The sequence below is a fragment of the Protopterus annectens genome, chromosome 10.part0, assembly GCF_019279795.1.
Source record: "Protopterus annectens isolate FY-2018-M chromosome 10.part0, PAN1.0, whole genome shotgun sequence".
Taxonomy (NCBI): Eukaryota; Metazoa; Chordata; order Ceratodontiformes; family Protopteridae; genus Protopterus; species Protopterus annectens.
In genome coordinates, this window is record NC_056744.1 from 1,428,719,669 (window position 1) to 1,428,735,327 (window position 15,659).

Consider the following 15,659-nt stretch of genomic DNA (forward strand, 5'->3'; position numbering starts at 1 on the left):
CAATTTTAATAGTCATGCAGCAAGAATGCATGCAAGGCAGACTTCAGAACTAAGATAAATGATAAAATTGCCAAGTGCAAAACAACATACAGTAATGTGATTAACTCACTGCTTGTTTTTTCTGTCCATTTTCATCTTTCACTACAAGCAGGTCATGGATCTTTTCATTGTAAATTTCCAAGTAGCTCATTTCTAGATGGTATGTCACCTGGAATCAAAAGCAATTATACACATAAACGAAAAGGCAGGAATAAGGAAATGCAACACAGGTTTTCACAATATGCACTGTCATTTTTTTTCTTTGCAAAAAGAAAAGCGCATTGCCCTCTAGAAATGAAAGATCCTTAGAGGTACTGTAATTTACCACATTGTATAAATATTGTTTTTTCACACTGACCTACAAATCTATGTGTAAGTGCAGCTCTCCACAAATCATCTCCCTATGAAGCTATTCATTCTCACACCTACCTGGCAACTATCTCCACTGTAACCCTGTTAGAGGGTAGGTCTTCCTCAACAGGACAGACTAACCCATCTGCAAAGAGGACTTATCTCACTACACTCCAACATTATGCAAACATAAGAAAATCTATTTATTTATTGAAGTTTGTTAACCAGAAGAGTGAACCAGTCCAAAACTCTATTTCAGATACATTATGAGGCATTAGGCAAATACAAAACATATGTTGAGAGTAAAGGTGCATGATAGAGAAGCAGGTATATTTACATGAGTAACGTGCAAATAAAATAAAATGAAACAACAAGTATAAAGTACAATTTAAGCAGATGAAGCAGAATTCATAATAAATGGTAACAGTTATGTTAACATACATCAACAAAGGAACTTTGTCTTAAAATGGACTTACTTTCACTGTGGTTCTGCAACAAATGGTAGAAATTTATTGGTAAAGATTGTGGGTAGTTCAGTCATTGTCTCTGATGCAAATGCATTTGCATTATTTATGGAGATATGATTTTAGATGTTTGTGGAATTTTGCCTTTGTTTCAACCTGTCTTAACTCCTCTAGCAGAATGTTCCACATGGAGGTGGCAAGTTTAATGAATTTTCCCACAATGCCAACTGATAGGAAATACTGTGTAGCAGAAGCACATCATGGGTCCTGAGTGAGTACTGGGTCAAATGGAACGCTAGTTTGTGCTTTAGTGGTGGATGATAACAGCTGCAAAGGAGCTTAAAGACTAAAATGTTAAGAAAGAAGAAAGTCCTCAGCTTGATGGGGAGTCATTCAGATTTTTGTATGATAATGCAGTGATGTTCACTCCAGTGTAAGATCTATCTGATTATAAGGATTCTATTTTCCAAAGTAATGAGCAATCCTGAGTAGAACAAACTGTGAAAATGGGGAGTCCCTATTTAAGTATGGGAATAACTGCATTAAAGGGGCACTGGCTCCTAATCTGTCAAAAGTGAAAGCTTGGAAAACTAAGTAGTAGTCTGAGTTGCTGAAGTACATTTAGACATTGTAGTTCTGTATGGGGTTAGAAGGTGAATCTGGTTGATGAAAATGCCTAGACATAAATGTTGTTTGACAATGGTGAGAGCTGTGCTGTGTTGGATGTGTATGTTTAATGCAGTGATTTGTGACACAGATACATTTTTGTAGTTGCAAGGAACAGAGTGTTAGACATTTTAATATTAATGTGTAGTTTGCTTTGAAATTGCCAGTTCCACAGGCTTGAAAAGTCAGACTGGAGTGTAGACTTGAAGAGCTGGGTGTTGTTCTTCAGAACAAGTTCAGATTATATTGTCTGCATACAGAAGGATGTCTGTAGGAAGATGGATAATGAACAGGAGGGGTCCAAGCACAGAACCTTGAGGCACCCCTTTTAAAAGAGTGTTAGTAGTGTGCATGAGCGTACCTGATGTGTTGAATATTCTGTTAACTATACTTCATGCAATATAGTGTTAACATACTTTGCAAACCTTTAGCACTCATTTTTATCCTTTCACTAACCATAGTCATATTTCCTCACAGCTTCAAACTTTCAGTAAAGTATACAGCCATCAAGAGCTAGTAATGTAGAGCATGCCAACACACAGAGAGGAGGGGGAGGGAGAGAGAGAGAGCGAACAAGACAGAGATGCCATAACAAATAAATGATATGTTCTTACTGTATCCATTCATTTAACAAAACAACCCTCTTTGGTGAGTGCAGAAGTGGAGTTCTTCTCTACCAATTACAAATGTGCACAAATACTTGGAAGATCCTGCACTAGGGGAGGTATGTACACTTGTTCAAATACACTTCACAATGTAACATACTAAATATACAAATGTGTACACTCTAAAGCCCGCCAGGTCACCCCCTCTTGCCACTATTCAATGCATTACTACAAATCAAGAAATAACTATCTAGATATAGGCTGATTCTTGAACAGTAAATCACCAAAGTGAAGGAAGCCAAAGGACTGTACAAAAACAGAACTCAGACACCTGAGTTTTTATGTACTGCCTTATCAATGGAGGTCTGACTCCTAGAATCATAGCTGAGGGAATAGTGTTTGCTGAATGTATGCACCAAAAACCAAGTAGCCTATGGCACTCAAGGGGAGAGGGGGTGACACTAGTGAGCAAGTGCCCTAAGTTCAAAGGTTAATACTAGGCCAGATGCCCTTGTGGGCCATTTTAAACCTAGTCAATTTCCCATCATAGGTGAGAATCAAACCCTGTACCTTGTGTCTGGGAGGTAAACACTTTCACCATTTTGCCAACCCCAATCCCCATTAAAAGGACAAGGGCCCCCCAACACAGCAAGGCAGTAAGCTCTCTTACTACACGTATCCATAGACTTCTACTAATTGTTTCATTTGTGGCATCAGCAATCCAATTTCAGGAACAGATTTAGATGGAGGCACGGACAGCCGGTTGTAGGGGTAAGATGAAGCAGCCAACAACCAGTTCTCTTATCCCAAGAAAGACTTAAAGAATGACAGTCTTAGCCTTCTGTGCATTTCTCTGTTGGAGAAGATGACCAGTCATGGCAAGAATGATGGTTCCTAGCAGCTAGTCATCAATTCTCAACCAGATTCCTTGTTCCGGAGCTCTAGTCAATTGCACTAAAAAGTAGAATGCCTGAGAAGTTGAGGGCATGGTTGGCAAAGATTGTACCTGGAACTGTCAGGAAAAGAGCAAATGTGGGAAAGTACAGTTGTGTACACTTACCATAAATGTAGATGTTCGAGTGCATTCACTGTTGCAGTCATTACATTTGTGTAATCTGCTGGCAGGTTGCCCTCAGTCGGCCTGAATTCCAAAGTCTTGGATCCTGCGTCTGTTGCTGTCTCCTCTTCCATGACATCAGGTCGTCAGGGGTATAAAACATGCAGCCGACGCCATTTTCTTTAGTTTTTCTTGCCCCAGATGTCAGGTACCCATAAAAAGGTAGCAAAAAAAAAAAATATATATATATATATATATATATATATATATATGTATATATACATGCATCAATATAAACTTTACCTTCATCTACAAGCAAATACACCACATAGGTTGCAGAAGATAGAGAAGGAAAGATAAACTCTAGAAAGACAGGGGGATGAAAGGGTGGGTAACCTGGACTGCAACAGTGAATACACTCGAACATCTACATTTATGTTAAGTGTACACAACTGTACTATGTTCTTCGTGTTTCACTGCTGCAGTCATTACATTTGGGTAGAATCCCAAAGCTATGGTTGGGAGCCTGGAGCTAAACAGCATTAGATGCGGCTCTAAGGACCTGTAGAACTGCAGTGGCAAAGCCTGCCCTGGACTTAGAGTAGAGAGGTAAATGATAATGCTTTGTAAAGGTGTGAACAGAACTCCAAGTAGCAGCTTCTAGAATGTCTCTGGTTGGTACTCCTCTGAGAAAGGCTGCTGAAGTAGCTTCTGCTCTGGTGGATTGAGACCTAATGCCCTTGGGCACAGGTTTATCATGGTGTAAGTAGCAGAAACGGATACAGTGGCTTATCCACTTTGAAATTGTCTGCTTTGAAATAGCCTTTCCTTCTGATCCTGCAGCATATGTCACTAGTAATTGCTCAGTTTTTCATAGAGCTTTAGTCCTGCTCAAGTAGAATCTTCGCTGTCTGTGTACATCCAAGGAATGCAGAATTCTCTCCCCCTTGTTCTGCGGATTTGGATAAAAGGTTGGCAGATGAATTGTTTGGTTAAGAGCCACACTGGAAACCACCTTAGGCATAAATGTTGGATTTGTCCTCAGAGACACCCTGTCTGGGTAAAATATGATAAAAGGCTCTGCAGCCATGAGGGCCTGTATCTCTGAAACTTTTCTTGCTGAAGTAATTGCTAGTAGCAGAGCTGTTTTCCATGATAAGAACTTTATATCAGCGGTAGCAGCTGGTTCAAATGGGGGCAGGGTGAGCTTTTCCAACACAAAATTGTGGTCCCATACAGGTAATGGTGATCTTCTGGGAGGTCTTAAATTTTTGGCTCCTCTAAGATACTGCTTTAGTAAAGGATGAGAAAAGATTGGTGGCTCTGTATTTTAATGAGCCGAAATGGCAGAGGCATGGATTTTAATTGATGAGAAAGATAGGCCTTTGTCAAGCATCCCAGTTATGTATTGCAATATCTGAGGAATATTTGGTTCTGCTGTATCAGTTCCTTGTGCTGGATTCCAAGCACAGAATCTCTTCCATTTATCAGCATAAGATTTTCTAGTACTAGGCCTTCTGGCTTCCAAAATGACATCCATCACAGCTTTGATGAGAGATGTTGTTTGTATAACTACATGATCAGCCATGCTGCCAGGTTCAGTGTCTGGAGTTGATTGTGCAGGATCTGATTGTTTTGCTGGGACAGTAGTTGAGGTCTTTGAGGTAAGGTCCAAGGTGGGTATTGAGACAAGTTCCTAAGGATTGGGTACCAGTACTGGCGGAGCCAGTCCGGGGCAATTAGTATCATCTTTGGTTTCTCATCTGACATTTAGGAGGATCTTGGGAAGAAGAGGCAGAGGAGGAAAGGCGTAAACTGATAGGTTTTTCCAACTGAAGGATAGGGCGTCCACTTTCCATGCTTGTCTGTGATAAGTCCTTGTGCAGAATCTTTTCAATTGATAATTTTGAGGAGAGGCAAATAGATCTATGTCTGGGCTCCCCCATTTCTCTATTATCATTCCGAAGACTTGTGGATTTAGTTTCCACTCGTGAGGATCCATAAGGTTTCTGCATAAATCGTCTTCCAGAGTATTTTGCTTTCCTGGCAGGAATTGAGCTTGAAGATGTATTTAGTAGGTCAAAGCTGTGTCCCACAGTGCCATGGCTAATCTGCAAAGGGGGTAAGAGTGTGTGCCCCCTTGCTTGTTTATATACCACATGACCATGGTGTTGTCCGTCTTTATCAGTAGTTGTTCTGGATGAAGTAAACCCTTGAAGGCTGTTAGGGGATTTTGAACAGCTAACATCTCTTTCTGGTTGATATGTAGATGCATTTGTGTTGGGGTCCATATGCCCTGAATGCATCTTCCTGCAATGTGGGCCCCCCAGGCATAATCTGATGCATCTGTTGTTAAGGGTTGGCTGGCAGGGGGTAGAGTGGAGGCCAGTCCCATGTTTTGGTGACATGCCTTTGCCCACCATAGAAACTCCTGTCATAGGCAGGAAATGAGAGGAATCACTGTTTCCAGACTGTGACAATGTTGACTCCATAAACTTTTTAGGTACCACTGAAGTTTCCTCATATGCAGTCTTGCATATGGAATCAGTAGGATGCAGGATGCCATAAAGCCCAAAGCCTGCAGAATTTGTCTTGCAGATAACTGGGTTTTTGTTGCCATCAGTTTGAAGTAAGTAGTCAGTTGCCTTTGCTTGTCTGGCATGAGGTAAGCCATCTGGGCATTTGTATTCAAGCTTGCACCCAGGAATGTTATCTTTTGAGAGGGTACCAGCTGTGATTTCTTTTCATTTATTGTGTACCCTAGGCATGTTAGAAGCCTTTTCACAAACACCAGGTGTTGAAGAAGAATGTCCTTGTTCTCTGCTTGAATGAGACAATCGTCCACATAAGGATACATTTGAATGTTTCTTTGTCTGCAGAATGCAATTACTGGTGCCAGGCACTTTGTAAAGACCCTGGGCGCAGTAGATATGCCAAAGGGCAGTGCAGAGAATTGGTAATGCATTAAGCCAGCCTTGAACCTGAGGTATCTTCTGCACGATTGTCTTATTCGGACATTATTCGGACATGCAGGTATGTCTCTTTTAGGTCTAATGTCACCAGCCAAGCATTCTTGTCCAGCGTGGGCAGAAGCTGCTGCAAAGTCAGTATTTTGAATTTTGGAATGTTCAGGTATGTGTTCAAAATCGATAAATCCAGTATTGGCCGCCAGGCCTTGTCCTTTCTGGGTACCAAGGACAGTCTTGAGTAAAAACTTTGTCCTTTTCCCTGTTCTGGTACTGGCTGAATAGCCCCCATATCCATGAGGGACGTAACCTGTTTCTGTGCCTCTGCCCATTGAATTTTTGGCAGATCTGGCCAACCATTTGCCATTGGCAGAGTGCAGAAATGGAATCTGTATCCCTGTGATACTATGTTTAGTACCCACTTGTCCTGGGTTATTAACTGCCAATTTTGAGCAAAAAGTGCTATTTTTCCCCCTATGGGTGCTGCCAAAAGAGAAGTGCTTGGTGTAGGCAGAGGGAAGTCACTGGGATTGCTTTCTGTAGGTTTGCGCTTTTTCTCCTCCAGATTTGGAGGTAGAAGCGCCCCATTGCTTTGACCTGTATGAATCTTGCGCCTGGTTTCTGGAACCCTATAGGGCATCTGGATTTGCCCCTTTGAGCTCTGTCTGACACAGGAAAGGACCAATTTTTTGTAGGCCAGTGTCTACTGAATCTTGGTGGCTGCACTTGTAAGAAGTATTTAACAGTTTGCATGGACTTAGCTTTGCCTTCCATTTTCTTTAAAACCTCTTCTGCCTTAATACCAAACAGAGAATCGTGCTGTAAAGGTGCATCTAGCAATTTTGCTTTAACATGATCAGGCAAATTTTGTTCTTTTAGCCAGGCATGCCTCCTAATCACAGATCCAGTAACTGCGGCCCTGCAGGAGGCCTCTAAAGTATCAAAACCACATTGCAAAGTATGCCTTCCAACCTGTTCAGCTGCATGCAATAATTCCTGCAATTCTTTATATTCTGCACATTCAGAAATCAACATCATTTTCTATTTCAGCAATCCCATAACATGTTGTTGACACAAGCATATGAAATTGACAGTTTAAGGCTCTGATTGCCATTGCATATGTATAAACCTTTTTTCCCTATCTGTCCAGTGCCCTTGAATCTCTGTCAGAGGGGGTAGGATTTTTTGCTGTTGAGGCCTTAACTCCCTTTGGACCCTGTGAAATAATGTCAGGATCAGCAGCAGGGTTTCTAAATAAGAATTTATAAGAGTCAGGGACCCTGTAATATCTGTCAGGCTTACTGAGAGCCAGAGGTAAGGAGTCAGGGGTCAAGCTTGACTCTGAAAACACATCATCCACAATGTCTAAAACAGGGGGAATGGCTAAAGGCCTGTGCTGAGGGGGGAGAAGAAGGAAATCCCTGAGCCTCTTTTTTGATTCTAAGAAATCTTGACTCTCCCAGTGAAAATGCTCCCTCAAAGTATGCAAGGTTTCTCCAAAAGAATAATCCTCAGGAGGAGATGCAGATGGTATAGACTCCTCTGCATCAGAATCCTCATAGGGAGGTATAGATAATTCCTGATCAGAAGAGGAATCAGAAGAAACAGAAACCTGATTTGAAGATTCATAATCAGTGTCTTGCCTAGGCCTCTTATCTGGAGGGGGATGGGTACCCCTGATCAAGGTAATAAGGTCTTCATCTATTTTGGTCATCTGTTATTTAGGCATAGAGGCCTGTGCACGTGGCTCATGCTTCGGTTTTTTAGTTTTAGAAGTTGCTTTTGTCTTTGGTTTTGCAGCTGTCGTCGGTTTGATATACAGATGTTGAGGTATGAATACACCCTCAGAAGCCGGTGCTTGCTCAGCGGCTCCGGACCCATCCGAGGGAGATACATCCATCGGTCCAATACCTTGAGTATCTTGCGGCATGCCGGACTCCACATGGGTGTCGGTAGAGGCCTGCGACTCGAAGGTAGCGGGCATCAGGGGCTGCAAAAGCACCTCACTGAGTACCGGCTAGCTGGCGACTGGCTTAGAAGAAGCTTTGTCGTCGGTTTTGGATCTCGACTGCCTTTCTCTGTCCTTTTCTTTGCGTTTTTTTGTGTACTACAGTAGTCGGATTGCTATCCGATGACATTTCTGGGTAATTAAATCTGTTTCCAAAATACTTTGAGGCAAAAATATACCGACGCTTAATAGTGCGTTGGATAAATCTAGCACAAAACTGACAACCAGGCATGTTGTGATCAGGGCCTAGGCAAGGAATACAGTATAAATGGAAATCCTTATGAGGTATTTGCTTCCCACAAGTAGTATAATTATTAACTTTTTCTGACATTGGTATGGAGCAAGAAAAAACTTTCCCCAATGGGGTACTTAGCTTTAGTGAAGACTTCGGTTCTGAAACTCAAACTCGAATATTTCAGTAGTCGGCCAACTGGTACTTGCGAAATGCTTCTGCTTCAGGCACCACACAGCAAGAAAGACTAAAGAAAATGGCGTCGGCTGCATGTTTTATACCCCTGACGACCTGACGTCATGGAAGAGGAGACAGCAACTGACACAGGACCCAAGACTTTGGAATTCAGGCCGACTGAGGGCAACCTGCCAGCAGATTACCCAAATGTAATGACTGCAACAGTGAAACACGAAGAACATGTGGAGGGAAAACCTGAAGTCAAGAGGTGGATGGATGGGTGCTCAGAGGTATTTAAAAAAGTGATAAACTGTTGCGGATAGTGGGACCTATGCTGAACCAAAGAGATTGCAAAGAAGCCAGCAAAAGGATGTCTAGTAAATAAATCTACCCACTCATGCAGAGCCTTGCAGAAAGAAAGGGTCTTCTTTGGCGCCAAAGGGGGAAAACCCAGAGTACCTTCAGGCTGCTTAAATAGAATCTTAATAAATAGATTCACAGGGAGATGACCCACAGCTTCTGAGGCTTCTTTCTCAGATACCCAGCAATAATTTTCTAAGAGAATGGATCTGGTTTAGAGTCCAACCCAAGCTAATCCTAAGTTTGAGGGCTTCTACAAAGAAGGGGCAATCTGGCAGAGAAACACAGGAACAACTGGAGATTCCTTATCCTTATATGTCTCTGATGCAATGACTTTTGGATCCTCAGACACTTAAGAGAAACCTAAATGAAAGGGAGAAACATACCCTTCAGTATTCACAGGTGCAATTTACATCACTGAATTCTTTGAAGGCAATTATATAACTAACATGTGACAGGTGTTGGGTAACAGAGAAATGATGTACAATCAGACACCACCTGAAAGAGATAGAAGCAACACAGAATCATTAGCCAAGTCTGCAACTGACATCAATACAAATTCCTGGATGGTGCATTCTCACACCAACAACTCAAGAGCACACCAGATATCAAGTATTTGCTTAATACCCATGTCTTAAAATGTCATCCCTGCCATGGGATGACCCAGATGAACCTCTAACCAGGACTGGCCAGCCCAATGGGCCTGACTGAGGTTTTAAGAAAGGGAGTCCTCAGCTATGAGAACCACTGCTTGGAAAACAAAATGACTCCTAGGACCACAAGGTAAAGCTGCTCTGCCTTGAGCTCCAGCCAAAAAATTGAAAGATGGATGGCAGTGGCATCCTTTCCACCCTCCCCAACATGGAAACCAGTGAATCACATTCCATTGTCTTGGATTTTCATCAAAATGGACCTGTAGCATGAACTTGAACCCTCAACAGCCGAAGGCGAATTCAGCATTTAAACAAATTGGGGTGGAGGGAGTACCTTAAAACCAGTCTTACTAGAAATAGGGCTGTACCCTCCACATGGTACTCTTTCTCCTGTCCCTGTGGTAATGGCCTAACTTTTGCCTTGGACTACATGGCAGAACCTTTAAAAGGTCACTGTATGAGGAAATGTCAATAGTAGCCATCTTTTAGTAGTTATTTATTAGTATTTTTATTTATTTATTTATTTGCAGTTGGTTTACCAGGATAGTCCATTGGGACAAAGTGAACCCGTTTTCAATGGAGTCCTGGGGAGAAAAGCTCCATAAACAATCACGGTTACAATCTGATGTAGCTTATAAGCTACATGTGTTATAAAATAGAGCAGACCAAAGACTATTAACATTACTATATGTCATAGATTGAAAATATACAACCGGATTAGACAAGGACAAATATTACAAACAGTCTAGGTTAGTGATAAATGAGCAGGTAATACAAAATTTTAAAGGAATAATTACAAGATATATACAGGAACGTTAATACATGTTAGTAAACTTGCAGTGAGAGGTATAGGCAAGAATTATATACAATTAGCAATTAATTAACAAGAATATATGAAAAGGAAGAATGCTACTGAAAAGAAGAGAAGATGAAAATTTGCAGGTAAGTTATGTAGGGTGGCAGCAACAGCATTCCCATTGGGATACTAGATGTGAGTGAAGATTTTTTTGAAGATAGAGTTGCTAGGGGTAGTACGAATGGATGGTGGTAGGGAGTTCCAGAGTCTTGCTAGACTAAAGGATAGGAGGTGTTTGCCTGGGGGACGAGCTGGTTTGTATACTTCTAGAAGATTTTGGTTGTTAGACCACAGCACTCTGTCAGGTAGGTGCATTTTAAATGCAGAGGAAAGGGAGGGACAGAGTGAGGGGTTGAGAATGAGCTTGTGTGCTAGAGTGAGTTGGGTATAGATAAGCTGATTGGGTAGTTCTAGCCATTTTAGTTTGTGGAGAGAGGAACAGTGGTGAGTGGAGGACTTATGGCTAGTGGCGAACCTGGCGATTTTGTTGTAGTAACAAGATAGTTGAGTTTTCAGAGAGGATTGTAGATTAGTTAGGAGTGGAGCTCCACAGAGAAGGGAGGGGATGAGAAAAGATGTAGAGAGGGTGAGTTTAGTAGTGAGTGTAAGATAATGATTTTGTCTACAAAAGCATGCCTAGTTTTTGATGGGGTTTTTTGATATTTAGTTGTATGTGGGAGTTAAATTTAAGCTGATTGTCAATTTGGATACCAAGTAGCTTGGTCTCTGATACCAGTTCCAGGGTTGTGTTGTTATGACTAGTAATACAGAAAATGTGTTTTTGTTGAAAGGGGTGACTTTAGAGAGAGTAAATACCATTAATTTGGTTTTAGAAGCATTGAGTGCTAAGTGATTTTTTTCATCCATTGTTCAGTGGTTGAAAAAGCATCTTGAGTTAGCTTTAGAAGTGTGGGGATAGAAGTGGCTGAGCAAATAATGGTAGAGTCGTCAGCATATTGGATGATATTAGAGAAGGGGATAGAGTTGCGGAAGTCATTAATAAATATATTAAAGAGGAGGGGACCCAATATGGAACCTTGTGGAACTCCAGTTAGGGTATTAAGGAATGAAGAGGTGGCCTTTTTCCATTTTACTGCTTGATATCTGTTGGATAAGTAGCTGGAGAACCAGTTCAGAGAGGAAAGAGATAGGTTAAGCTTAGATAGTTTAGATAGAATAAGGTTGTGTGAGAGTGTCAAAGGCCTTAGAGAGATCCAGTAAAAGGGTAGAAACACTATGACCTGAGTCTCGGGCTTTGTTTACAGTTTCCAGGAAGGAGAGGAGGGTTGTCATGGTGCTGTGGCCTGGTCTGAAACCATGTTGTGTGGGAGTTAATAGGTGGTTATCAATGAGATATGGTAGGAGTTGTAATGAGATACACTTTTCAAGGAGTTTTGAGATGGGAGACAGGATAGCGATGGGGCGGAAATTAGTGACATTGTTATTGTTGCCTCCTTTATGAAGGGGTATGATAAAGGCCTTTTTCCAAATTAGGGGTACTGTGCTTTCTTGGATAGAGCAGTCTATTAAAATACTATTAGGGTAGGCAATTGCTTCAGCAGCTATGCTCAGGAACTGTGAAGGAATATTATCAGGAGCATTTGAACCTGGCTTCAGTTTTAGAAGGAGTTTTTTTTATGGTAGATATGGGTATGGGTTTTAAAGAGAAAGGTGTTTACTGGGTTAGTCCGACAGGCCACAGGGTCCCTTTTCAAAAGCTTATAAAAGCTCCACACAAAATGCATACATTACATTTACAACAGTTATTTGCCAATTATTCTAAAACTTTCACACAGTGGCAAGTACAAGTGGCAGAGCTGGAACACTGGCATTTCTGGCAGTTAAGGTCATGTCCTTTCTACAGGCAATAAAGGCAATGCAATGCAGTCCTAGGAATGTTATTTGATGGCCACATGTATATGCTGAATGTTTGCTAGGCATATGAATGCAGAATTTGATCAATAATAACAAGGATCATGATCTAACTATGAGAAAGGCAACACAAAAGTGGCAGGCAAGGAGTAATGTGGGCTTCTTAATCCAGTGTTTTACATCATGGCATATATCAAAAGTGTCCCACAGCATGAACTCTTCCTTTTTTTTCTTATGATATAGTTTGAGTGGTGTAAAAGAAGAACACAGCCAATGGAGCCATCATGGAGTGTCCTCAAAGCTAGATCTGAAAGGTCCAAGTCTCAGTCATCACAATATTCAGGTATTCAGTAACAGCAATCAAAGCAGCATGTAGTAAGAGATAAAATCAGCTGCAGCAGACGTATCCATTAAAACAAACTGTTCTGCTGGCTAAGCATTTTGGCCTTTCTCTTAAAAGGGATACAAAAAAGGAGTGATCTGAAGAAAATGATACAGAATGCTCTGTTATTTGGAAGCAGTCACGCTGAAAGTCCACTTCTACTTGGCTCTTGGATCAGTCTTTTTTTAAATGTTAAAGGAATGGAGATAGTTTTATGGGAATCAGAATCATTACAGGCCCTGTAAAAAACAGTCCAGGCAAAATACAGATGAGGATACTAGCACCACTACACAAACACTGCTAAAAGCGTAATACAATGGTAGATATTCAGGACTGATACCTGCACAGTAGAGTGCTATTAAAACTTTTTTTTTTTTTTTTTTTTTTTTAAGTGAAATTAATTTACTGGCTAGTAAGTATACTGCATGTATGCCAGCAAAGAAAACATTCTCAAAATGCTAGGGCAAATCAGCTAGTAAAGTTGAAGAGACAACCCTGTCAGGAAATAATCCTATAGTTGCTCAGCAAAAAGCAGTTCAAGCTTCAACTTTGGTACAAGAAATGGTTTCCAGTAATTTAGAGGAAAAATTAATAAAATGTGCTCAGTGGTGATTAAAATAAATTAAACATTTCATAAATTCCAATGCCCTGGATCAAATAATCCATTGTCCCACCAGGGGCTCCAATATCCTAGACCTGGTCATTACCAACATGGGAGATAGATGCTCCACACCAGTGGTCACCCCCTCATTGGTCAGGTCTGACCATAAGCAAATCATCCTTGACATCCACATCCCACCCCCACCCCCCCAGTAAGGAAATCTCCTTAAAAACTTCTCCAAAGCCAACTTCATGCTACTGAAGTCAGAAGGGACACACTTCACGACACCCATGCAGATGGGATCTGGAAGTTCGATTGCAGAATCCTACACTAAGGCACTGTACGAGCACATCCACTCGTGCATGAATCGTGCCATCCCAAATAGAACCAAGATGCTCTTCTCCAAAAAAAGGAAGCCAATCTGGTGGTCCCCTGCTATAAACAAACTATACAACAGAAGGAAGAAACTGTTGCAGAAAAGAGGAAAATCCCAGGATGCAAAAAGCTCCCTCACCAGCCTCAGTAAGAAGCTGAGATCCCTCATAAAATCCTCAAAAGCTAGTTACGAAAATAAAATTGCCAAAGATTCCAAAGACAACCACAAGGCATTCTATAGTTATGTCAAGAATCTAAATGGCAATGCTCAGATCTGCTCTGAGCTACAACAGAATGGCATTAAATATACTGATCCCAAGGATAGTGCCAATAACCTGGCAGATCGATTTAGTGCCAACTTCACCCCCCCCTCTCACCCCCTTAAAGGGCCCATCTCAATACCAAAAGATTGCCAAATTCCGGTAATCACAACCACACAGGTAGAAACCGCACTCTCCAAAGCTAAGAATACAGCATCCATGGGACCAGATGACATCCCAGGCTGTGTACTACATGAACTACAAAATGAAATGGCACCTCACCTAAGTGTCATATTTAATCATAGCCTCACCTCAGGCTTCGTGCCCACTGAGTGGCGCACAGCTACAGTTATCCCGCCCAACAACGGAGGATCCACCTTGGATCCCGGGAACTACCTTCCCATCAGTCTGACAAGCCTGATCTGCAAGGGCATGGAACGCATTATCATGGAACTTATAAACAAAGACATTGGCAACCTTCAAACACTGGACCCCACCCAGTTTGGGTTTGTGAAGGGCTGATCTTGTCTCCTGAATCTGATTGACTTCTTCGAATCAGTCTCCAGAGCTGTGGATGAGGGTAAGGCAGTTCACACAGCCTATCTGGACCTTGCCAAGGCCTTCGACACCATTCCCCACTCTGGAATTATAGATAAACTTACTAAGCTGGGCATAAATCCCTACGTCACTCAATGGGTTGCCAACTGGCTTACTGACAGAACCCAGACTGTAAAAGTAGCCGATTCCAAATCCAGCTCCAGACAAGTGACAAGTGGAGTACCTCAGGGTTCTGTCCAGGGACCACTCTTGTTTGGCATCTACTTCTCTGAAGTACAGGCCAACACTAAGGGACTCTGGCTAACAAAGTTTGCAGATGACTGCAAACTGGGAGCCATTACTGAATCCCCAAATGATGTGGATATTCTACAAAAGGGCCTAACAGAAACAGATGCCTGGTGCCAGAGCCATGGGCTCAAGTTTCATGCCAAGAAATGTATAGTTATTCCCTTTGGAAAAAAATGTGTACCCTTGAATTACCGCATAGGTGGCAGGACACTAAACTTCGAAAGTGTGATGAGAGACTTAGGGACACAGGTGAACAGTGGTCTCACTTTCGATAACCACATCGCTACAACAGTCAGGAAATCCTTCTATGTGGCACACCTCATCACTATAAAGTATAATGCCCCGTTTGGTATGTACCTCACAAGACATCTACAACAGCTTGAAAGGCCACAGAAATACCTCACTAAATGAATCACAGGCCTAAAGCAGATGCCATATGCTGACCATCTAAAAAAACTCCAGCTATACTCTGTGGCATATCGTCTACTCAGAGGCGATTTCTGCTTAACATACAAGGCCATGTCAAACCCTGAGCTGTTGGACATGGTCCACTTAAAGAAATCCCAATCCCTCAGAGTCACACGCTCCAGGGATCTAAACCTTGTCATCACAATGAACAAAACATGCTGGAGGGATAGGTTCCTGACCCAGAGACTCCCCATACTCTGGAATAGACAGACCATACATGTCAAGCAGAGCGCCTCATTGGCTCTCTTCAAAAGGAACCTTGATGATTGGATGGGAGATAGGAAATTCACACCGGGGAGCATGTCAGTCGCCCTGCTAGACAGGGGTCCAGAGAAGTAAATATTGTGGGAAGAAATATCCAGGGAATTGTTATGGCTAGGCTTGCATAGGCCATAGGGCCGACAGCCTAGTACCAAATAAC

At 41.9% G+C, this 15,659-nt stretch overlaps 1 protein-coding gene across 1 annotated transcript in view; it reads right to left on the bottom strand.

The window, feature by feature from the left end:
• Positions 1-15,659, bottom strand: part of KIF14 (kinesin family member 14) — a 2,369,812-nt gene that overhangs the window by 2,012,650 nt on the left and 341,503 nt on the right. Inside the window, exon 5 of the mRNA XM_044086046.1 lies at positions 110-208. Within this exon, the coding sequence (XP_043941981.1) occupies positions 110-208 (99 nt within the window). The remainder of the gene's footprint in view (positions 1-109; positions 209-15,659) is intronic.